This window comes from Sturnira hondurensis, unplaced genomic scaffold (genome assembly GCF_014824575.4).
Source record: "Sturnira hondurensis isolate 20B ecotype Veracruz unplaced genomic scaffold, ASM1482457v3 Scaffold0000780, whole genome shotgun sequence".
Lineage (NCBI taxonomy): Eukaryota > Metazoa > Chordata > Mammalia > Chiroptera > Phyllostomidae > Sturnira > Sturnira hondurensis.
The window spans coordinates 5,036,058-5,060,502 of record NW_028073411.1 but is presented as its reverse complement, the minus strand read 5'-3'; the positions used below and the strand labels follow the sequence as shown (position 1 = coordinate 5,060,502).

At 35.7% G+C, this 24,445-nt stretch overlaps 1 protein-coding gene across 1 annotated transcript in view; it reads right to left on the bottom strand.

Moving 5' to 3' along the window:
* Positions 1–24,445, bottom strand: part of DHX15 (DEAH-box helicase 15) — a 54,383-nt gene that overhangs the window by 5,954 nt on the left and 23,984 nt on the right. Inside the window, exons 4-11 of the mRNA XM_037044925.1 lie at positions 22,415–22,574; positions 20,458–20,676; positions 15,381–15,548; positions 8,608–8,694; positions 7,455–7,604; positions 6,962–7,070; positions 6,298–6,489; positions 3,315–3,437 (exon numbers count right to left, since the gene is read on the bottom strand). Coding sequence (XP_036900820.1) covers positions 3,315–3,437; positions 6,298–6,489; positions 6,962–7,070; positions 7,455–7,604; positions 8,608–8,694; positions 15,381–15,548; positions 20,458–20,676; positions 22,415–22,574 — 1,208 coding nt within the window. The remainder of the gene's footprint in view (positions 1–3,314; positions 3,438–6,297; positions 6,490–6,961; positions 7,071–7,454; positions 7,605–8,607; positions 8,695–15,380; positions 15,549–20,457; positions 20,677–22,414; positions 22,575–24,445) is intronic.

The following is a 24,445-nucleotide window of genomic DNA, read 5'->3' as shown; positions in this document are numbered from 1 at the left end:
TCTTCAAGAGGTGAAACAGAGAAGTATGCTTTAGAGGTAGTTTTGCTTATGCTGATGCTCTTTAAAAAGCTGAAAGGCAATGAGAATGTCGAAACTGACAATAAAAATGGGAACTTTTGGAGTGAAGCTTTTCTGAGGTTTTCAAGTTTTATAATACACCAAAGAGTACCAAAGAACACAACAAGTTTAAGTTGTCAAGACAGAACCACCAGACATTATTTATGTAAATTTGTGAGAAATAATTTCATAAATGGGAGAAATAAAAATCCAAAACCTGAAACACTGCATTAAAGTCATTCTAGGTACGCACTGACTACCATGGCTCAGTTGGCACCCCGCCCACAAAGCGAGTGGGAGCTGCTTGTTTCCAGGGGGAAAGCAGGAGAGGCAACCAAGTGATGCTTCTCTTCCATATCAATGTCTCACTCCCTCTCTCTTTCTCCTTCCCTCCCTCCCCATCTCTATAAAAATAAGTAAGTCAATGAATAAATGACTAAAATAAACAAATATCCTAGGTATGTATTTCTCACTAACACAGTAAACTACACTTAAAATCTAAAGCCAATCAATTTTAGATTGAAAATTAAGGCACTGCGAAATAACTCAAGTCTACTTGATTTTCACGTATGAAATGAATAGGATTAAGATAAATATTAGCCTTTAATGTAATTAATCATTATTTTCTAATGAAATTTATCCTCCTGACTAATCAACAATGTACTTGCTGTTTTCAAATATACTTATTATTTCAATTAATAACAACATAGTATCATTTAGAAATCAGTCGTGAAAACATTCCAGATTCAACTGGGATATGAAATGTCCAAATACATCTAGAGGTTTGATCTTAGTGCCAGTGACTAGACAGCATCATTCTACTAATGCCCAAAACTTTCTCTTACTGCTAGTCCTATTTAAGAGTAGGATAAAGCTTTTGTAGATATCTACTGATCAGTATTCTCACAGGAAGCTCCAAAGTATAAATATGTGCAAAAAGAACAAGCATTATTTAGTAATGTTGTCAAAATCTTAAGTTCCTAACTTCAAACAATGAACTGTTACATTTTTATTTAAAATCAGTCCCAACATCAATCCTACATCATATTTAATACAGTCCCAACACCAATACTAGATTTCATTTTGTAACAAGTTTGAAATGCAAATATACTGCTGTGCTAGTTATCAAAAGCTTCAATGACAATACAATACAATCTCTAATTTAAAAAATTAAAAATGTCTTATAAGAGTAATGGTTTAAAGAAACCACCTGCTCCTTTAGAAATCTCAATTTCCACTTAAAACAGTATTTAATGCTACCAAAGGACTTTGGGAACCAAGATGGAAGTGAGCCTGCACTTCTCAAGGCCTTACTCTTTACAGCAGTCGTCAGCCTGTGAGTCAGTGATGTGTCTGATGGTCAAACACAGTATAAAACCAGTGTGACACAGTTTGGCACACAACAGGAACAGAGTTCCCAAACTGTCCTAGGCTAGCAAGGACAGTCTTTAATATTATGCATTTCCAATACACAAGGCCTAAGAGGGGTAAAATAAATGTTCTGAAGCAAACTATGTATGACCTTCATCTCACACCAATCACTTTTCACTCACCTCCCTTATCTGCCCCAAATTTGTTCTACCTTGGCAGAGAAGGGTCTCACACCCTTTCTCACCTGGTATCATTGATTCTACTTAAATTCAGACCAGGATTCACAGGTAGTACCCAGGTGTGCAATACCTTGGTTGCTATGGTCTTTGTTCCACATACTGGCCCTCTAGCACTTTTTGGGTGGACCCTGAGATGGACCAAGTCACCACCACTCCTATAGAGACATGTCAAAGGACTATTTTAGAAGTCTAAGTAGAACTTTTATGAGATAATAGAAATGAGTTACAAACAAACCAAAAGGTGCAAAATGTGAACAGCAATGTTATAAATTTAAAAACTTACTAGAAGAAACCACAAACTTAAGAGTGAGGACCCCACATTTCTGGTGAAGGCAATGATAATGTGGGGCTGTCTTTGACTCTACTGTTATCCATCAGGTTAGCATACAGATATGTGGAAATCAAAGACTTGCAGAAACCATTACATGTAGTTCTTCATTTTTTCTCGTAAGTTTTCCTCTCTCTTAATTTTATAAACAGTGCATTTCAACAACAGCATCTAGCGAGAACTTGATTATTACTCTTTCCTTAATTTCAAACAACTGAAAAATGCTTTTAGGTTATTCAATATTGGGTGAAAATGTGATTCAAAGCTACAATATCATGTAGCTGTAGCATAAATCACTGAATTATCTTTCTACTGGTAGGTTATTTAGGTAGTTTCCCTTCTTTAAAAAAACCATAAAAAATAAATCTGGAATGAAAATCCTTAATCACATCTGTGTCCACAAAATACTAAAAGATAACTTCTGGGTGAAAAGGTGTATTTGTAAGGTTCTTGGTAACATAAATTCTACTGCTTTTCACAAAGGCAACAATTTAAATTCCCACCTCTGTTGTATGACTGTTCCACTAAACCAAATTGCACACACAGGTGACTTTGTTCAATTACATAGGTAGGAAAATGTTAACTCTCAGTAACAATGCATTTCTTGAAAAGGTGGACTTTGCCCCTCTTGGGAATTTACAGACCCCTTGTAGCTTGACTAAAGAACAGTCATTTACATTTTTTGCCTGTTTTTCTATTTTGTTAGTACCTGATATTTATTATTTGATTATGTAAAAGCTGTTTATTAGTAAAAGTAGTAAAAACCTTACAAGTGACACAAAACTATTCATTAAAAAACACAAAATGTGTGAATATAAACAGAAGGAAATATTTAAAAATTTGTATTTTAGAGTTAAATTTCATTACAAATTTTTTTTTCATTTACTGATTTTAGAGAGAGAAGAGAGACTGATGAAACAGGGAAGCAGGGAGGACAGCGAGAGCAGGGGAGAGGTCGATTTAGCTGTTCCATTTATTTATGCATTCACTGGTTGATTCTTCTATGAGCCCTGACCGGAGATCAAACTTGCAACCTTGGTGTATCCAGATAACACTTAACCAACTGAGCTACCAGGCCAGGGACAAGTTTTTCATTTCTCTTGCCCCATATTTTCCAGCTTTCTATAATTGGTGCCCTCTCTTCATTATAAAAGCAAAACTAAAAAAAAAAAATCAATTTCTATCTTAAATGCTACTCAGGAGTTTTTTCTAAAAAGACCTCCTGGCTTTCTAGTGTGCAGTCACAAGTAAATGAAAGTGAGATCATGATGCATGTGACATTCAGACAAAAGAATGCCATCCATCTGTTTCACACTTACTTTGTTTAAAAGCATGGTAGACATTCAGCAGTGTCAGATGATCTCCATCTATGTGGGCAAATCTCATCTTGGCCTCATCCGCAGCTTTCTTGGCCTCCGTGGGGCGAACAAAACACTGTGGGACTAAACAAGGTTGGTATGGGCCCAACACAAACGCCCATATCGATGAGTCACGCATTCACAGATAGAGGAACAAGGCCTAGCTAGGTCAGTTCACAGAGCATAGGGCAGGGCAGGATGGCCTCCAACTGCATCTTGGACTGTTTACTACCTTGATTTGGTACATCAACACCTAACCACATCTGTAAGACAAGAGGGTTTCAAAGCTACACAGTACCTGATTATTTTAACTAGGTCTGAAAGTAGGCATCAAAACAGCTATTCTGAAGGCCATCAAGATACTAGAAAGCTCGACTTATTTCAAAAACCAGTGCTGATAGCTCTACCAATAACCAGAATTACGGTGTCAATAGCCTGTTAGCTGTATGCAATTTTCCAAAAGGCCATCCACTAAATCCACTGAATGGCTATAAAAGTTATGAAGCTACACCTGACCCCTGCGGGGCTCGAAACAACTTTCCAACCAGTCTGCTGCCACATTTCTACTGTAATTTTTTCCCTAGTGATGTGGCTATTACCAACTGGTGGGTATCACTATTAGCACCGGTGAGCAGAAGCATATGTAAACATAAAAAATATCATGAAATCTTGGGTTTTGATGATAGCAGTAGTGGTGGAAGGTTAAACCGCCTCTGGGTTAAGAAAATTCATAAAGGCTGAGGCTATTCAGCCCAGTTTTCCAGCATTTTAATAAAAAGATTAGTAAATAAAGTCCCAAGTTAAAAAACAACAACAAAAAACTGTTGTTAAAATCAAAACCTCAATATAAAAGCAAAATCCAGTATTTAAAAAGTTGACAATTAGTCTGAAACAGTTATTATTTCAAGGGTCATAAAAATATTTAACTACAGTATTTGTTTAGAGCCTCAATATTAATTCACATAAAACTTTAAGTTGTTACAAAGCGTGCACTACATTTTTTGAAATACAACTTTCCTTAATTCACTTTTAGCAATTCCATAGTCACAAAAGCAGTATGAAAATAAAAATACTTAACAGCTTGGGACTTTGTCAACACATTTTAAAGCTGTTAAAACCTTGTCAATTCAAAAAGTCATAAATTATCAGTCCAAGTAGAAAATAATGGGAATAATCGACAATGAAATCATATACAGTATCGAATTACTTTCCCATACAGTTTCCCCTTTAAAAAAAATGCCAAAGAAGCCAAAGAGAGACAATGACACATGATCACAGTAAATATTAAGTCTTACTTAATGTAACTGAGGCAAAGTAATTTCATTAAAGTACAGAAACCTCTCACAGTTGTAGAAGTTAATGTGAACTAGCTACCAGTTAGTGGGAATAAGTAGCACTCCATGTGACCTCCGATTTATACTATAAATCACAAACTATTTAAGAGGAAAACATTCCAACCACAGCAATCTTTTTGTTCCATGACTTCCTCGCCTATCAACATTTCCCCCCATAAATGGCATGCTCAGTAACTGCTGCACATAAATATTTACTCCCTTAACATGCTGAAGACGATGACCAGTAAACCCTGTTTTCAGAACTCCTATTACAAATAAGACATGTAGTTTTAGAAGATTTCAACTGCATCGCAATGACCAATTTTTTAAGGGACTAGTATTCCCAAACAATGGTAATTGTATGCCTGACAAGAGAACTAGGAAAAATAAAAACTGGATAGATAACAAATAAACACACATAATCTGTTAACTCTTGCCCTATATATTCTTTAAAAACTAAATTCTTGACATAAGCACACTGGGAGAATCTAACAAACAACATAATAACAAAGGCAGACAACAACCTACCACCACCTCCGCAAGTAAGACTACAATTTAATTAAAATGATTCGATACACTGCCCTGCCCATCTGCTCTGAGTCTGATCAGTCATAACTCTGCAAAAAAACATTTTAGCTAGTTCGTAGATTTTTTTTAAAAAAATCACACCATTAAAATATATACCATACATCTAAACTAGGCCAAAAATTTTTTTATTTAGAAAACTTTCAATTTATTCTTTGATTCCATAAGATTTTGAGTTACTTGAGGCATTAAATTATAATTAAGACTGATAAACCATTCTGCGACTGAAAGTCAAATTCTCCCCAGTACTAAAACTAGTATTATAGAGTACTTCAATGGTCAATAAAAACTTTTGTTTCGCTAAAAGAATCAGGGTACATTTTTGTATGTTAACAATATTTCTTCTTTCTGGAAAATGTAATTTCCAAGTTACTACTTCATTTGTGCATTAAGTTTTTCTGCTACTGAACAGCACTACTTATTCAGCTTAATTTCTAATTTTCAACATCAGCAATTTTCTCTTATGTGTGTTTCTGTTATCAAATGTCTGTCTTCCATGGTAAAAGAATTATCAGGTTAAATTTTAAGCCTAACATTATATACTACTACTTCTATTTCTTTGATACTAAGCTTGAAATTCATCTCTGGCTGTCACTGGAACATATTTACATGCGCAGAAAAGGCCTACGTTCAATGACAGTTTGGGTTTAGCTCATGCTGACCTAATACTGCAAAGTGCCAGAACAAAGTTCTTCTCATACTGTCAGTAATACACCGCAAAACTGATGGGCCTGCCAAAAACGCAGTTACAGCTGTGTTCAGACTTATTTTTTCTTATTTCAATTTTTATTTGTACTGAAGAAAGCCAATGTTCTTATTATATTTTGTGCACAATGACGAATTTGACTTTTCTAAATACTATGTCATTATGAAGCTATTTACAAGATATTTAGGAAACAAAATGAATTCCTTAAAACCAGCTATAATATCTACTACCATACTAAATATTAAAAAGCAAAACCAAAAGCGAAGTCCACCCAAACTTTGAAGAGCTGGGTTTTTTTTAGTTCTTTTCCCTCTATTACCTGACAACATAGCAGTAATAGATAGGACCTCATTAGAACAGTTGTAGTCACAACTTGCAATAACCATTTTAGCGAGCTGTGGGTCTAGAGGAAACTCTGCCATCATGGATCCCAATTCAGTCAGATCTCCATCATCATTTAGAGCAGCCAGATAATTCAAAAGTTCTAGAGCTCGCATCAGAGTTTCAGGAGCTGGGGGGAGAAGGCAATCTATTAGACAAGCTGCCTCCAGTGAGCAACGATCTGGCGCAATACAATTACAAGAGACCTCACTCTTCAGTCCAGTGGAACAAACCAAAACGCAAACTGTCACCAAATTCAATTAGATAGCTAGCAAACAATGACCCATACAGAATTACAAAAACTTCCTGTGTAGTAGTTAAAGTGGTCATCTTCGTAACTGTTAATTCAACAACGTGTTGAGCCAACGTTTTCCCCCCTCTAATTCCTCACATTTTCATCAATTACCAGAAAATTGTAGTTATTCTGAAGGGGAAAATTTGATTGACATAAATGACACTCTTCTAGTTTTAATGTTAACACACAGGATTTATTTTGATGTTTACTGGAAGAAAAAAGTTAAATGTTTTAAATATGTACTAAATAGGAGAAAGACAGCCAATTTTGGTTAAAACGTTTGACAAAATATGCTGAGAATTCATACCTGGTGGATCCATAAAATCAAAATGCACCAAATCATCAATACCAAGTTTCTTCAACTGTAACACAACTGATCCTAAATTAGAACGCAAAATCTCAGGATAGGTGTTATCCTAGCAAAAAACAAAAAATGTCTGTTGTGTTAAATATTCCTTAATCCTCTTGCTCCACAAAACAAAATATAGCTGGTTCTCTGCCTCTTTAGCTAGTTACTTTGGCATTACTTCTTAATCACTGACTCAGATGAGAAAAAAACATGTAGAACAAACTTGAAAGGAATCAAACACTTTCTGTGAACCGTCTCCGCAGAGTTCTAAGTGGTACTGCCTGGTCCACCTCAACTTCAAACTGCACTGGCAGATTACACCATAATCTGATCAGGAAAAAACTAAGGAGCTTATGGTGCCAAAAGGCAGTATGAAATAAAGCAATTTTCTTCTGGTAACAAATTCAGTTTAACCTTCCAAACACACAGGAAAGATACAGTAATCCCTTACCTGCATTTCTGTCTTATAAGCTTTCTCTGTGTAAAGTCTGAAGCATTTCCCAGGTCTGGTACGCCCAGCTCGACCAGCCCTTTGTTGGGCTGAAGCTTTACTAATAGCTGTCACCAAAAGGGACTCAACTCTGATTCGAGGATTGTACACCTATTAAAATAAAAATAACAAAATGACTTTTTCTTCAATTAAACACAAAACTGTGATTCACCAGAAGCACCCAAAGCCCACAGTTAATCCCCAAATAAACACAGTACTGATAACCACAAATCACGCTACTACAGAAACAGAATCTATCATTCTATGCCTTAACTTTATTTCAGATGTTCTGAGTCCATCATTCTGAAAAACTCAAGGTAACATGGGAAAGCTCTTGCTTTAACACACAGATAATCTTTACTCTTTCTAATTTAAAATAATTTCAGTTCTACCACTTTTACCTTAAAATTTTATATAGTGAATAGTGCTAAAGACTTTTGCCTGAAAAGAACCTGTTAATTCCAACACCTCATGTTCAGAGTGGGACTCAAGAAAAATATTTCAAAATTGGTCCAGAAATCAGTAACATGCTTTCAGTTTCAAGGGAAAGCTTCCCATCAAAAACAGGAATACTATGTACAACAAATTCTTTCAATCATACCTATAAAATATAAACAAAGAACTCTGAATAATAAAACATATTAACTGAGCAGTCACCTCACTTGGCAAAAGTGCTTGCTATTCAGTACTGTTAAACTAGAGGTTCACATAATGCCTTTTTTCAAATACTGGACTGAGTGCCACCTAATAATAACACTAATGTAGTTGGATAAGTAACTGATCTGCAGGGATGGTAATCCTGTACTATTATTACTACTCCCATATTCCTTAAATAAACATACAAACTAAAACGATCACCGGTATTATATACAAACAAAGAAAATATAACCTTAAAAAGAGATAAAGAAAAAAAGGTCAAAGATTAAACATTAAACATGGCTTTAATTTGTGAGAGCCAGCTACAACACAAAGGGTTCATATCGCCGAGCTCTAAAAATGGTAACAGAAAAGTAATTCTAAAAAGTACAGTTCAGCCGATAAATGAGTAGGTGGTAACTACTGTTAAACTAACACTAATTTATAAATTACGTGACTATCATATTAAAATACGTACCTTTTGTTTCGCAAATCCAGGATCAATCACAAATACCACACCATCTATTGTCAAAGATGTTTCCGCAATGTTAGTTGACACAACTACCTGTTTAGAAATAAACAGTATGAAAATTATATTACAAGTAAAATTCAAATGACAGAAAGATTAACTACTAACTGTCACTAACACTAAATTTCAATCCAATAAATTAACCTAAAATAAGGCTTGATCTCAATGGCCATAAAAGACTAATATTTAAGAAAGCAAAATTTCATTTACCTCATCATAGCACCTTCCTTTTTCAATAAAATCTAGTCCATTTTGATTACTCAGAGAAGAATAACATAAAAAATATATCAATAAAGCAATATAAGCTTACCTTACAGAATACCTCCCTGACAAAACACTCGTTTCATACCCAACTCCACACATGTACATCTTCCAGTGTTTTCAAATGAAAATTTTCTATCACTGAACTCAAATATATTAAATAAAACAACACATGACTTGGGATGCAGGGGAATCTCAACTTATAATCCAAGAAGAACAGGCAGACATGAGAATCTAACATAGGTGTTTTGCAAAGTGTAAAAATCTCAAGGATGACATATAACATGTCACTGCACAAAGAAATTATAAAGAATCTGTCGAATTTTTTAATTGACAGGGAATAATGTTTACATACTAATATAGCTTGCTTTTATGTGTTTTATTATTATTTTAGATGTTTTGGGAAATAGGTTAGAAACTTGTGAATAACATGTTACATATTTTTTCCTTTTTTAAACCATGGGAAAAATACGGCCCTCATTAGCATTTTTTACCTAGAACATCTGATTTTCAGGAACAGATTACGGTCATTAAGTGGGAGATGCCTGTATATGCAAGCATTTGACACAGAAGATAAATCTGATACAGAGTCTGCTCTTACAGCTTTTACAGTGTGTAAAGGAAGATTAGACATGGATAAAAAGTTTAAATGATACCAAAGATGCCACATGAGATTTAAAAAGGTTTTACTTCCACAGCAAAGACAAGAAAAGCTTACTGAGAAAAGGGCATTTAGGAGAGATACTGAAGGTAAGGTGGGACCAACCCACAAGAGAGAAAGGAAGAGCACTAGCAAGATCAGGTTCGGCTTAAATAAGGACACCACAGGCAAGAAAGCCACATGTAAGAAACAAAAGGACTCATACTGTCAGGAAATTGTGGAAGATTTAAAAACTTACTGAAGAATCACTAACGGGATGTTATTTTAAAATCATTTACATGTCTAAAACCAAAATGCTTCCTTTTTGCACTATTCAGTTGAAAAGACTGGTAATTATAAAATGGGTAAGAAACCAGAGGTGATTAATGTTACTAAAATTCATTTTTCAAGACATTTAGATGACACTTAGGTAAACATGAAATGGTATTAAATATTGCCTAGAACCGAAATGGTAACAAGGTATATAAAGTTGACAGATGAATGTGAATATAACCTGAGTTTAAATATTCTTCTAAAAAGTCAGTGTGCTGTAGCAGAAAAAGCAATAAATTTAGCAATAGAGGTGGCAAAGCCAGGAATCAAGCGTAAGTAGTTAATAGTGGAAAGGTTTTAAAACCACCAAGCTCCAATTTTATAACTTTCACTTACTATAACTTCCTAGCTAAAACAGGGCTGTAAAAAAAAATTCGACAATGAATGTGGAATTATAAACTATACAGAACTTACTACATGCCTGTGATTCTACAAGAGGGCTTCCAGTTGGAGTAAAAACTATTATAGCTCTGAACAGATCTTTAGAACAGCAAAGAAAATTACTTTTTAAAAAATACATTAACTTTTTCTAGAATAGAATAAGAATTTTTGATGTGATCAACTCTGTTGTTACTTAAAAATAAGCCAATTTCTCTCCACAAAATAATTATTTGATATGCATGTGTTTTCTTTGTGTGTTTATCAAATACTTATGAGGTGGTATGAATATGTAATTCCAAAAGTGTTTGAAATCGGGTGATTATGCCAACTTGGCAAGCCCCGTCACTGACAAATGTTCTGTCACCCAGAAGTCAAACTCTAAAATACAAAGTGTTAAAAATGTCCTTAAAGAAGTGTGCTATTTGTTTTTTTCTGAAAGACTAAAATTAAATTCATTATAAGCTTTAAGGTAATACAAAAATTTAAGGTTACAAAAAATTTTGAGTAGGATATATTCACCACACTGATTTGACAATTAGTACAGCACCTACTACCATTAAAAAGGAGGCAGGGTTCTAAAACTACAAAAGGTAGGTTTGGGGACAAAGACAAAGGGAAACACATGACAAACTGCACAACGCTGAGGGAACGCCTTCTAACGACTCTACCACTGGAGCGGAGGAATGGTACTAAGGTGAAGTGAAACACAAGCATGTACACAAATGCCTAAGAACACACAGGGAAATTAGATGACGAACATTATCCAGCTGCCCTGAACCCAAGCAGGGGGGAGAGGCAAGCCCTAGGAGTATGTTCCCGATGTGGTACATGAACTAACTAGAAACTGGTCGTAACACAAAGTAACCCTAAATCTGTCAAGGGACTTACCCATAACGGCCGATAGAAATACATATATAAATTGTGCCAGCTTTCTAGATTGTAACTTGGCAGTAAGTGTTCAAAAGGCCTTCAAGTGTTCACACCTCATTACCAAGTAGCTAACCCTAAATAAAGAATAAACTCTAAAACAAAAGTTTGACATGCTTGCAAATTTTATCTTTTCCTGTATCAAGTGTGCTAAGAATAAACTTTCATACAGATATGCCCCATTCTAATGCTACGCCAGGGATGTCAAACTCATTGTTACCAGGGGCCACATCGGCCTCACTGTTGCCTTCAAAGGGCAGAGGGTAATTTTAGGACTGTGTAACTGGAACTACTCCTTAACTTGGGGAGCGAGCTCAGTGCTGCTGCTAGGCCAGATCAAACAAGGTGGAGAGCTGGATTTGGCCGGAGGGCCTTATGTTAGTCACCTATGTGCTAAGGCCTTCTAATGGGGTTCCTTTTGATTTGTTTCAACAATTCCACTTCAAAGTATTAGAACTCAGCATACTTGAGTTTGCTCCACTTGAATTGTATTTGGACACATTAACACATTTAAGTTAAACTAGTTTGGATTTTTAGGACCCCGAGAACTCTGGGGAGTGGGGCTGTCTCCATCTCAGTATGAACATTATCTTTGGTAGACATCCCAGCAGCACTACACCAAGTTATAGCCAGACAGTGGATCATTCAGGGTGTTTACAATTACAGAACCATCTCCACAAGGCCATTTCTCTTTTTTATTGAACAACGTATGCTCCAAGAAAGTTCATTAGCAAACTGTAACATAAGTTCCATTCCCGGTCAGGGCACATGCCTGGGTTTTGCAGGCTGGGACCCTGGCTGGGAGCATGAGAGAGGCAACTGATCAGTGTTTCTCTCCCTTTCTCCCTCCCTTACCCTCTCTATAAAAAAAAAAAAATTTTTTTGTTAGTTTGCCACAAATTATAAACTTTATTTTGCATAAATACAATGAGGAATAACAAATAAGGCACTGCTTTACAAAAGGTACCACCAAATATAAAGTAATACAGAATTACAATTACTTTGGTAGAATTTTAAAAGCTGTATTAAGTATACTTTGTTCCAAACCATTCAATATTTATTATAGTCTACGCTATTACCCTTGTATCAGAACAAAGTACATAAGCAATTTAACAACAAAAAGGTTCAGATTGTATTTTGTTTTAAACAAGTAAAAGCAGAAAGTAAATCCCTACATGTCCTAACCTAAATTAATTGTGAATCCCTATCAGTGACAGTTAACACTCTTGAATCAAAGCATCATTCTAGTAACTGGCACAGTGATGCTTAACTAGTAAATTCATGACAGAGAATCAAGCACTGGCCTCTCTCTAGGCCTTTGTTTTATAAGGTAGACAGGATGTTATCTAAGTTGTGACATTTGTTAAGGTTTTTCCTATTGTGGTATCCACCCACTTTCCCTCATAGAATCTGTGTGAGCCTTGATTCCTATCCTTCCTCCTTCCCCAGAGTCCCCCCAACCCTTCTCCCCTCCTAACTGGGCCAACCAAGCCCCGGGTCTCACAGTCCTCTGCTAATCTTGCATGCCAGCCGGTACCTGACCAGTGTGCTTCAGCTATCTCGAGTTCTCAGCTGGCATTCCTACCTCCTTCCGATGCTACTCAGCATCAAAACATATGGCTTAATGACCACATCTTCCTTTATGAACCAGCCTTCTATAATACTTTTTCATTTGTCCTTAAAATATGGGCTTCAAAGTGTTCTTCCTCAAAATAAGAATGATGTATCGATTGCCAAAGAAGTCCTCCCTCCCTCTCTACCACCAAGGGAGGCTGACTGTGCTCTTCTTCACCTCTAAGAAGAAGCTGACTTGTGCCAATAGAGAACATGATCTCCCAGGAAGAGGGCCTGGTGCTCTAGCTGAACGAAGCACGATCAGTGTACGATGAAGTGACACCATGGCCCTTCACTTTCATTGTGAAGTTTCGAAAAGCAAAGGTAAGCCCGAGCCCTGGGTACTCCAGTGGTTCCCCACCATTTATATTACAACCAGCTGCTGAAGAATCTGTCTTCAGTGAAAAATATTCTTCAGTATTCCGAGGATTTACTAGAAAACAAAGTGTTAAAAAAACAACCACCAATTCTATTCCATGGGTTTAATTTAAGTTGTAGATTCTACAAAATGTATCATATACCGAACTGGGACCTCAATTAACAGTGCAAAGAAAGGCTCACATGTAAAATTAAGATTAGTAAATGTGGATCCATACTTCTCAAAGTAACTAAAAAATGTAAATACATAAAAAGACAAGCAGTAAATCTTGCTGTATGCCAATTTTACACAATGATAAATAAGAACACGATTGGAAAACTAAAACAAATGCAGACATTATCAAACGCACACATTTCCCAAAAAAGTAAATCCTTTGCATGGAGGGCACATTAACATCTATTTCCTACAGAAATGTTTACTTACATCTGTTGATACAGAATCAAGCTAAAAACTTCACTGGAATTAGTACTTTTCAGTCAACAAATCAACTTGAAAACTGTATACTATACATATCCCTTAAAACTTCAGGTTTTCTCCAAAGTTCAAGGTGCACATAAAGTTAAAAAAGAAAACTATTTTAAACATGTTCTAGAGAACTCTATGACAATAATTGTAAAGTTCAAAATAATGAAACTAGGATCAGACTATTTTTTAACATCACTGACCACTCTTGCCAATCAATGAAAAACTCAAAATATTGGGTGTGTGCCATCCCCCCCACCCACCAATTTCTTGTTAATTTATATTCTACCAGGCTTGTGTTGCACCATTCAGTGAAGTAAATTTGAAAAGTGTTTCTGGTTCATTTAATTTTTATACAGCCATGTTAAAGAATTAGCCATGAAAATAGTTATATATCTTTATTAATTTGTAATTTTTCAACAGTCACTAAAAATATTAGCATAAAGATTTAAAAATGTAGCAAGTTGTGGATCTGGTAGTTCTGAATAGAGAAGAAAAGCAAGAGATTCCAAATTTGACTGACAAGTACATTACAAATGAGTAATATTTCAAGTAAGATGTTTTCTACACTAATAATAAGCTCAAGAAATTTACAGTGGATACTAGGAGGACTTAGTTTGTTCTTGATAAGTAGGTACCTATATACACCAAGCTCAATCCTTGACAATCATCTGCCAAGGTGATGAAGGTAATGATACCAACTTTAAAAAATGAAAACTTTAAAACAAGAGACTTAAGGGTCTTACTAAAATTCACACATTGCTTATTATATAACTTAATGACTGGGCTTTAAAAAAAGTCAACCCCATTCTTCTAGTAATTTTCAACCCTTTTCAAACACTACAACATCTTATTTTTCCAAGAATCTATTAGAACCACCATCTATTTAAAAATGAATGGCTACACTGTTTTGCACTGGAACTCGGATCCCTTTCCCATCCCCAATAAAGCACCCAGAAACAGGTTTGGAAAACCCATGCTCCCTTCTTCTGCCAGGGGCACACATCCACACCAAAAAGATCCATAGTCCCTGCTTTCAAGAAACTTATGCAATGTAATTTGTGCTATTATTAGCAATCTGTGCAGTCAACATTTCATTCCTATGGACGTGACATTTGGTTAGATCTTGAAAAAAATTCTAAGCAGAAGTCAAGGCACTGCTTTTTTACCATGTGACTTAACGGGGAGAAAAAGCACTTGGCCATATTCCTCTTTTCTTAACTCACCCTAGCCAAACTTCCCTTTGCCAAGGGGGGGACACTTCTTGCTAATGGGTAGAAAGTAGTATCTGCTTACTCTATAGTCAAAAGATATACAAAACTGCGCCCAACTACATTTTTTTCTATTTACTTAAAAAAAAAAAAATCCTCACCAGAGCACACACTTATAGATTTCAGAGCAGGGTTGTAGGGGAAACACTGATGTGGGAGAGAATCACCAAAGCAGCTGGCTCTCTCTTAAGCACCCCGACCTGGGACCAAACTTGGGCTAGCATCCTAACTGGGTATGGGACCTGAGAACTTTCAGTTCATGGGACTACACTTCAACCAACTGAGCGGCACTGGCCAGGACTTTATTTACTTTTGAAATACGTATTATTTTGTACTGTACAAACCAATCATAATCACTATTACTTTGCCCTTTGTAATTCAATACACTTTGACATCTGAAAGCTGATTCTTAACAGTACACACAAAATATTTATACAGAACATTTCTATGCTACCTTTCTTCCAATTGCTCCATTCTGTTTTTTTGGAGGTGGAGGTTCAAAAATGCGTTGCTGCTGCTGAGGTGGGAGTGTAGAGTACAATGGAATGATTTTAATGTCACCAACTTCAGGGCCCAAATCATCAACCTCACGTTTTATTCTTTTACAGGCTTCATCAATTTCCTACAAGATAAAAGTTTGAGTCTGAAAACAAAATGAATATACACTGAAACATTTTAAGTATCATAACTCTAGTTCTATGTGACATATTTTCAAATTAGTAATCAAAACTAATTTAGCAAATTTCACTGGGATTTCCAAAATAATTTTGAAACTTTGACTTCTGTAGTCAAACACACTGCATCCCTCTTCTTAGAGTTGGATACCCTAATTAATTCTCAACCAATTGCACTAACATTGAATTTTTCACCCAGGAATATTTAACTGCAGTCATAACCTTTTCAATTTTGATAATCTGCAAGAAATTGACGTGCTAGATTTTTAAAGAAGGCAATTAGGCTTTAATGTCCTGTTATCACCAGAGCAATTATAAGAAGATTTGCTTCATTGTTCCTAATGAGAACAAACACCTTTACAGTATCAACATATTTAAGAACTAGACTAACCCAAATATCTTAGAGCACCATCAAATATATCCCTCCAACAGAAAACTACTTCAATACAACACTTGCATTCCAATCCAGGATTAAAGAGAGGACACACAATGAAACTCAGTGTTAAGAGACAGAGAGGTAATAGATGGAGGCTCTAGCAACTGGCAAAAAATCAGGAGTGAAATAAACTTTAAATTTCACTAAAGCATTAATTCAGCTAAACTTAGAAATATATTAAAATAGATAACTTGCAATCTGTCCAGTGAAGGACTCAACCATCAGCTATCCTTATCAAAAAATTCTTTTATTCAGAAGACAATTTTTTAAAAATATTTATTTATTTATTTTTAGAGGAGAAGGGAAGGAGAGAGGAAGAGGAACATCAATGTATGGTTGCTTCTCATGCATCCCCTGCTGGGAAATGGCCCCTGCTGGAAACTGGCCTGCAACCTAGGAATGTGCCCTGACTCGGAATCGAACTGCGATCCTCTGGTTCGCAGGCCTGCGCTCAATCCACTGAGCTACACCAGCCAGGGCCAGAAGACAATTTTTGAATAAAAAGAAAAACCTTATTGGGTGAACTTATTCTCTATTTTTATTTCAAACTAAAATTTTCCTTGAAATTATTTTAAATCAAAGCACAACATTTTTTTTGTGTGTGGTTCAAGAATGCAAAGTTTCTGGGAAATTAAACAGTGTTTTTTGGGTCATTTTATGTATCAAACATACTAGTTTTCTTAAAACAACAGGTATGGTCTTGAAAATTATGACACAGAAAAGTACTATTGAAGATTCGATGGTAATAGTTCCCTTTGAGACCCACACTTTCTAAAATATACATATAAATGTTATTCACTGAAAAAATATGTATAAAACAAATGAATCACAGACTTTTGAAAAAAAGTGATTTCAAACATTGTACCTAGATTAGAATGTCCCCTACTGGTATGCAATAAAAAAATAAGTATCTTCAAAATCAAAAAATGCAAAACTAGGTTTTCCAGAACAAAAGAAAAATGGCTGCCAATATTCAGAATATTCAATTTTATTAATTTAAGCATGTAATTAGCGAGAAAATGGTTAGAAGTCACCAAGCATCCATATATCAGTGTTAAATAAACTAAGTGACCCAAATGTACATTTGCAGATTCCAGAATTTTAACAAGAAGATAATTCAACTTTACTTGGGACTAGACTATCCAATCTGCTAAGCATATCAAGCTAAAACGAAGTCATTTCATAGAATATAAAGACATCTCCAAACACCACTTACGTTTTTATATAAACAAGATTCTAATGACTAAGGTTTAAAACTGTGCAACAAAATGTCCCCCTAAAGCTAACGCAACTTTCATAATGTTGTCACAGTTCAGAAGACCACAGACAGGACTCACAGACCATCATCAGCACAAAGTAACCATCTTGCTCAGTCTTCGGCAATACTGAGAATTCAGAAAATTCGGGAGTTTCTGGTTTGGAACTTGCAGTTCCAAAGGTATCGAATCTGTGAGTAAATTAATTTGGACCTCAATGATTTAAATCATCTGAAGTCTCTATATGTGGAAAAGACATTGTACTCAGCAAAATTAAAGATAAAACAATGCTGCTTGGAGAATGAAGGGTTTCAACACCTTCAAATGTTCATTTACAATTGACTGTTTCTATTACATTCCTATCCAATTCAGTATTATAGCTCCCCTAAGGACTCCGTAAGTTCAGATTTTAAGTATTAGCATAAAACAAAATACATTTCGGAATTCCAATCTTTCCCAACCTTTCCCCAATCGAAACTGGTCTCTCCCAAATTAAGTCAGATGACTAAAGAGACACTATTAGGTGGTCAAAATGGTGATAATTATGTGGTCTTAAAATTTCATAAGGTAACTAAATTTTATGGATGCTATTCAATTTATGAGCAATGAATTCCCAGAATCTGTGGTTTAACTAAGAAAAAAATAACAAAAGGTCAAAGACACGAGAAACAGTAATTATTTTCCCTATCTTTAAATCTGTGCTACTACACGCAACCAATGAAACAAAGTACACCAGGTTCTCCGCTACCTCCTCCCCTAAGGTCTTCAAATTCAAGACTAGTCACCTAAAAAGAACTCAAAAACCTATTTGGACACTTATAAATCTAACTCACAATTACCATGACACTTTATTGAAAGACATATTATACTCCCCCGATGGCACATGTATGAAAAACCATGAGGCTTACTCCCTTCCCTTCCCCAGCTAAGTGAAAGTTGCTAAAATACCAACTCATACAAAAGCCTTTCAGGTCCTCACTATGAGGACATCCAGTATTTCTGATAGAACTCTAATATGCTTGGTTATCTGAAAATAGTAACTATTTTAAATAGCCACTTAAAAATATACCGTGCCTTTTGGAGGAAGCGAGAAACTATAAAGACCAGACACAAAAGGACAAAATGAATCCCTGAACACTGCATTACAGGAGGGTAAATATGGTTTGCGTGCCACCAGAAAAGCATGGAGCACTCTTGCTTACAGTACAGTATACAAAAATTCTGTCATTCAAAATGCATAGAAAAGACTAGTATCAACAGAGGTTTATGTGTAAAATGGAATTTGCAATATATCTTATTTCCCCAAAGAACAAGTATTACATGATTCAATCTTTACTGAGAATGATTTGAACCCCCAGGGGACATCTGACAATGTTCATAAACATTTCTGGTTGTAACAACCAGGGGCAAGAGTGTTACCACATCTAATGAGTAAAAGCAAGAGATGTAAACACTCTACAACACTCAGAGCACCCCACAACAAAGAATTAACTGGCCTAAAGCATAGTGTTGAGTGTGAAACCCTTGCTGTAAAGAAAACAAACTTTAGCCAATGGAGTACAAATTATAAATTACAGACAATACTGAAGAAATGGACCAAAAAAGTACTCAAATATTATACACCAAGCATCCCTGTCGAATCTGACCACAAAATATGAGTTCACATTCTTGTGTGGGCTAATAACACAGTAATAACACAGCAGACCTTGAGAAAACCAACTACAGCAATTTCCCACAGCACTGTTTAAGTTGGTGGCAGTACTGCACCACAGGCACTAAAACATTCCTCTAGCGCAGAGAACTTTAAACTTAAGAAAATATAAAAATGGCCTGAGGAACTTGTGAAGATGCAGATTACTACACTTCTCCCTCAAATTTCACATGTTTCAGCAAGTCCAGAACAGGGTCAAGAACCTGCTTTGTTTTTGCAAGCTCTTCTCTCCTGGGCAGGCAATCCACCGACCACACCTGAGAAAACATGTTCTTGAGCAAGGGTCAGATCTTTCACTATAAAGGGCCAAAATATTTCAGACTCTGCACTCATATCCCATCCATACTGCACATTTTTTTAATTTATAAACCTTTAAAAATGTAAAAGCAAGTCTTAACTAGTGAACACACAGGCGGGCAGGCAGCACATGTAGCTATTTTAAATTAACTAAAATTCTCTAAAATTAAAACGCAGTCCCTCCTCTCACCAGCCACATTTCAAATACTAAAAAGCCAAATGTCATTGGTGGCCTAGTGAACACCACAGATAAGAACACTGCCGGCAACGCTCGCAGACAGTTCTAAGGAACAGCACTGCTGGCTCTTGAGCCTTGTTGGTTATCCCTTGAGAAGTGCAATGTTTCTTGGAACCTTGTTAATACATAATCTCAGATCACCCCTGACCTTTGAATCAGAATGTACAAGATTTCTAAGTGATCTTCATGCACAGTAGTTTGAGAAGCATCTAGAAAATTCACAAAGCCCACTAGAGTAAACAACATGCTCTAAGAAAAACCTTTCTTAAAAGGCTTTATAAAAGCTTTTACCCAGATAGCTTTTCCTCATCTTGTGTAGCCACTTAAGGATTTCACAGCACACCTAGAAACATCTTGCTGGAAATAAGTCTGGAAAAATGAGTTTGCTGCACCAGAGAATAAAATTTGTATCTTAAGATAATTTCTGAGGAATTCCAGTGATTCCTTCTGATCCTCACTGAGCATGGGAAATAAGACAAAAACAAAACACAAACACTCACTGATGACGAATGGATACCGGAGTTAACCGAGCTCACTCACAAGCTTCAATAACTGTGATAACCTTACTTCACAACTGCTGTGATTCAGCCTCATATCTCAGCAAAACTGCCAGTTACACACACCAGTGACCACCTGAGCCTCTCCCAAACAGAGACGAAACTGCTCAATCTTGAACTTCCAAAAAGCATCGAACATTCTTAAGATAATTAACTAGAACACAAACACTGCTGATATAACTAGGCATTCCTAGAGTACATGGATAATAAGGTTTATATTATTTGGTATATAAATACAATCAGGTTGAAGAAAAACTTTAAATGTTGGGGTAAAAAAATGGTTACTATATGTAAAGTTTAAAGTTGTTGCATATAGAAATAATACACCAACAGCTAAATAACGAAGCAAATAATGACAATACCTCTTGACCAGTTAAGAAAAGTAGAAGATCTCCCTCTTCTTCTTCACACATGTGAATCTGGATCACCGTTCTAATTGCTGCTTCAAGGTAATCTCTTTCTGGTTCAGGAGTATAAAAGATCTCAACAGGATGTGTACGTCCAGGAATAGTTAAGAGAGGACAGTTATCAAAATAAATCTGGAATTTTCCTGCATCTAGAGTGGCACTCATAACTATAACCTAGGGGGGTGAAAAAAGTAAATTATATGAAGTTGCCTTTAAGGATTAACTAGTATTAATGAAGGGAAAAAAGGGAATATTTACTGTTAATATGTATGTTATTTTTTTAAAAAGCCTACAAGTCTTCTCACTAATACATTGTGATCAAAAAAGTAAATATAGAAAGACTGAGTGGCAGTAAGTTATTTACATTTAACAAAATTAGAAATAAACCTGACATCAAATAGAGTACAATTTGAACTTCATAAAATACCTTAAAAACCAAAGCTCATAAGATCACATTTAATGCAAAAGATTAGTAAAAGATACCGTTAATGTGCATTATGATTACTGCTCCCATTACTAAAACATATACACACGAACACTGCACATGGGGAAAAACAGAAAGAATCAATGACACTGGTAAGAACTTTCTCCCTTCTTCCAAATCACCTTTAATAAACATGATTTCTTTAGAAAGATTCCTGGGGTAGGGGGGGAGGGGATTGGTTTCCTTTTTAAAAAAGACACAACTACAAAAGGTTGTTTTGTTCAGGTGTAGGGCTGCATGATTGTGCAATTACCCTCCTTCTATGTAAATCATACATTATCTAACCCATTAAAAGTTTACTTAAATAACCCTGGCTGGTGTAGCTCAGTGGATTGAGCTCCAGCCTGTGAACCAAAGGGGGTTGCCAGTTCAATTCCCAGTCAGGGCATGTGCCTGGGTTGCTGTGGGCCAGGTCCCCAGTGGGGGACATGCAAGAGGCAATCACACATTGATGTTCCTTTCCCTCTCTCCTTTCCTTCCCCTTTCTCTAAAAATAAAGAAATACAATATTTAAAAAAAGAAATAAAGAGGGAAAGACTAAAAAAATTTACATAACAGGGCTCCCCCCCACAAAACACTGAGTCATTAATTCCTACTTTGACTTTTCCCCTAAAACTTCAACAGCTCAAAAAGCTTAATTAATAAGGGTAGTACTCATATAGTTCTTCAAAGGCATAATTTGTTTTTATAAATATATACTTAGACATAAAAAAAGATTAGTCAGGTTTAAGTTCCTATCAACAGTTATAATAGTCAACTGGTTATGAGAGAAGGGAAAAAAAACTTAGGATAAGCAAATGTATTTCTAAGATGTAGACTGTTCTCAGTATAGCTATTCCCACTCACCAGCATTATGAATTATAATAGGTATATTTATGTTGGGACAAGGACAAAGATTTGATCCTTACAGGCCCCTGTACATAATATAGGGCAAGGTGAACAGAAGGTTTACAAAACTACTGGATGTGTAAGAAATGGAAAAGATCTGGCTTAAAAATACAGTACTCAGAATTATAAATAAAGTCAAACAGACACAGCAGAACAGATCAGGAAGGAAAACACCAATGTAGGTAACTTAGTGGTTGCTTCTCTTACAGTTGATTTTTTAAAAAGTTATTAGCAGAGCCCTGGCTGGTGTAGCTCAGTGGATTGAGGGCGGGCCTGCGTGCGAACCAGAGGATCGCAGTTCGATTCCCAGTCAGGGCACTTGCCTGGGTGGCAGGTAAGTTCCCCGCAGGGGCCAGTTCCCAGCAGGAGATGCACGAGAAGCAACCATACATTGATGTTTCTCTTCCTCTCTCCTTCCCTTCCCTTCTAAAGATAAATAAATAAAATATTTTTAAAAAAAGTTATTAGCAACCAGTATGTGTTCTCTTTTTTATATGTATAAATGTTTATGAACGAAGTAAGTGAAAGAAATTACCTCACCTTTAAATCTGATCTCTGTCTTACAACTTCCTTCAGAACACCCATGAGAATATCTGTAGCTAAAGTCCTTTCATGAGCCTCATCAAGAATTATCACACCATAACGTTCCAGGAGAGGATCATTCATGGCTTCACGAAGTAACATCCCATCAGTCATGTACCTATATTCACAAAGAATGTGTTGGTCAAGTTTCTTTTAGAGATTATAAAACTAAATTTTATGACATAAAAATGAAATGCAAAACATCATACAAGTCAAAAATTTGCCCCAAAGCTCTACCCGAACAAACTGCTTTATACTATTTTATTTTGTACTATTGTTTTATAATCATTTGCAAAATTAAACTTTAGAGCATATATCAAACATGCTACACATGATCAAATCTAGTCAAGTACGACTGCAATATTAAAATGCACCAAGAAAAGTCTGATACAAAATATAATGATCACATGATTTCACACAAATACCAAAGCAAAATTTGACATACAAATAATCGACTTGTAAAACAAACTAAGAAATCATTTTAAGTTGCTTTATAACATCACATCACTAAAACGTTACCGAATGCAAACATGCATTTCTATAAAGCCCTAATAATCCTTTACTTGAGCTACAACAGGTTCCTGGTTCGAAAGGGCTAAGAGAGCAGATGGGTTTACCATCTCCCTTTCCTCCGCCCCACCCAATTCAATGAAATGATCATAAAGAATGACACACACAAATACATTCATGAAATGAGGAACAGCATTAGTAATGAAGAAATGCTGACAGAAATACACCAAGAGAAAAGCCACATGATAGCAGCCAGATCAATGAACCCAAGAGAGGGAAACTCAAGGAAAGTCGGCTAATTTGGAATCCAGGCACCTGTTGAAAAGTGGTTTGCAGAATGGTTGTCTAAGTCAGCCATCTCCTGTCCATTAATTCTGGCTACTACTGTCACTACTACAAAACTATCCTTACTTTGGCACCTGGACAAAACAAAGTCTGCCTGCAAATACTGAAGTCACAGCTCATTTCGTTAAATACAAAATCCATGATTTTATTTACAGATTTAAAAGCGGTATAAAATCTGAGGTCATCATTTATGACTTCACTATTTTGGCTCTATTTTTCACAAATTAGTCTAACCTAATCTTTCAGGGACCAACTTGATACTTTTAGCTAATGCCATCTGTTGGAGCAGTAAGTTCAACAAATTGACAGTGTACAAGAGAAATAAATCCTCTATTTCACCTGAACACATTTCTGGAATAGACACAGAATTATCTGCAAGACTGTTTTATATTAAGACCGTGAAAGAAAAAAATGTGTCAATTAAACTATGACTCAATACCATAACGATACTGTAGCACAGTGCATGAATCAGGTACATAATAGCTTCTAGTTGCTCTGAAATGTCTTTGATCTATTTGAGGGCATTTGGTAATTTCTCCTGCCTTTAGATGTTAGTTAATACTGACAGGAGACAGGCAAACTTTTTGCACATTATCTTAATTGCAAAACATAAGTAGTTGCATCTTCTTGTGGGTAAGCACCTTAGATTCCACAAAGCTCTTGCCTGTTCCTTTATATGGCAAAAAAAGAAAAAAAATAAGGAAAAAGAATTTCACTCTTCCAACAACAAATATTTATTTAAATACTATCAAATTTACAGCCCGCTGCTCAGCTTCCAAGCCTACTCACTTTAATATGGAATCCTAATGTTGTATTTTTAAGGCATTTCAATGAGCTCAACACATAGTTCCAAAAATGTACATTACTTGATTGAAGTGACAATATGTAAAATTAGATCAAGTTTAAGAATTCACAGGCACCCAACTGCCACCCTCAGATTGTGAAATGCATACAAATTTCCAATGTTAAAAAATGTAAGAAATTCATAACTGATAAAGTTATCAGACTTTAACTTGAAAAATCCTTAATAGAGATTTTAGAAAAGCAACTCTTTCCTTTGACCTTTTACCTCCTAACATTCCCCAAGGTTCAGATGACCACAATACAGAAGTATTCAAATGCAGAGCAGACCCA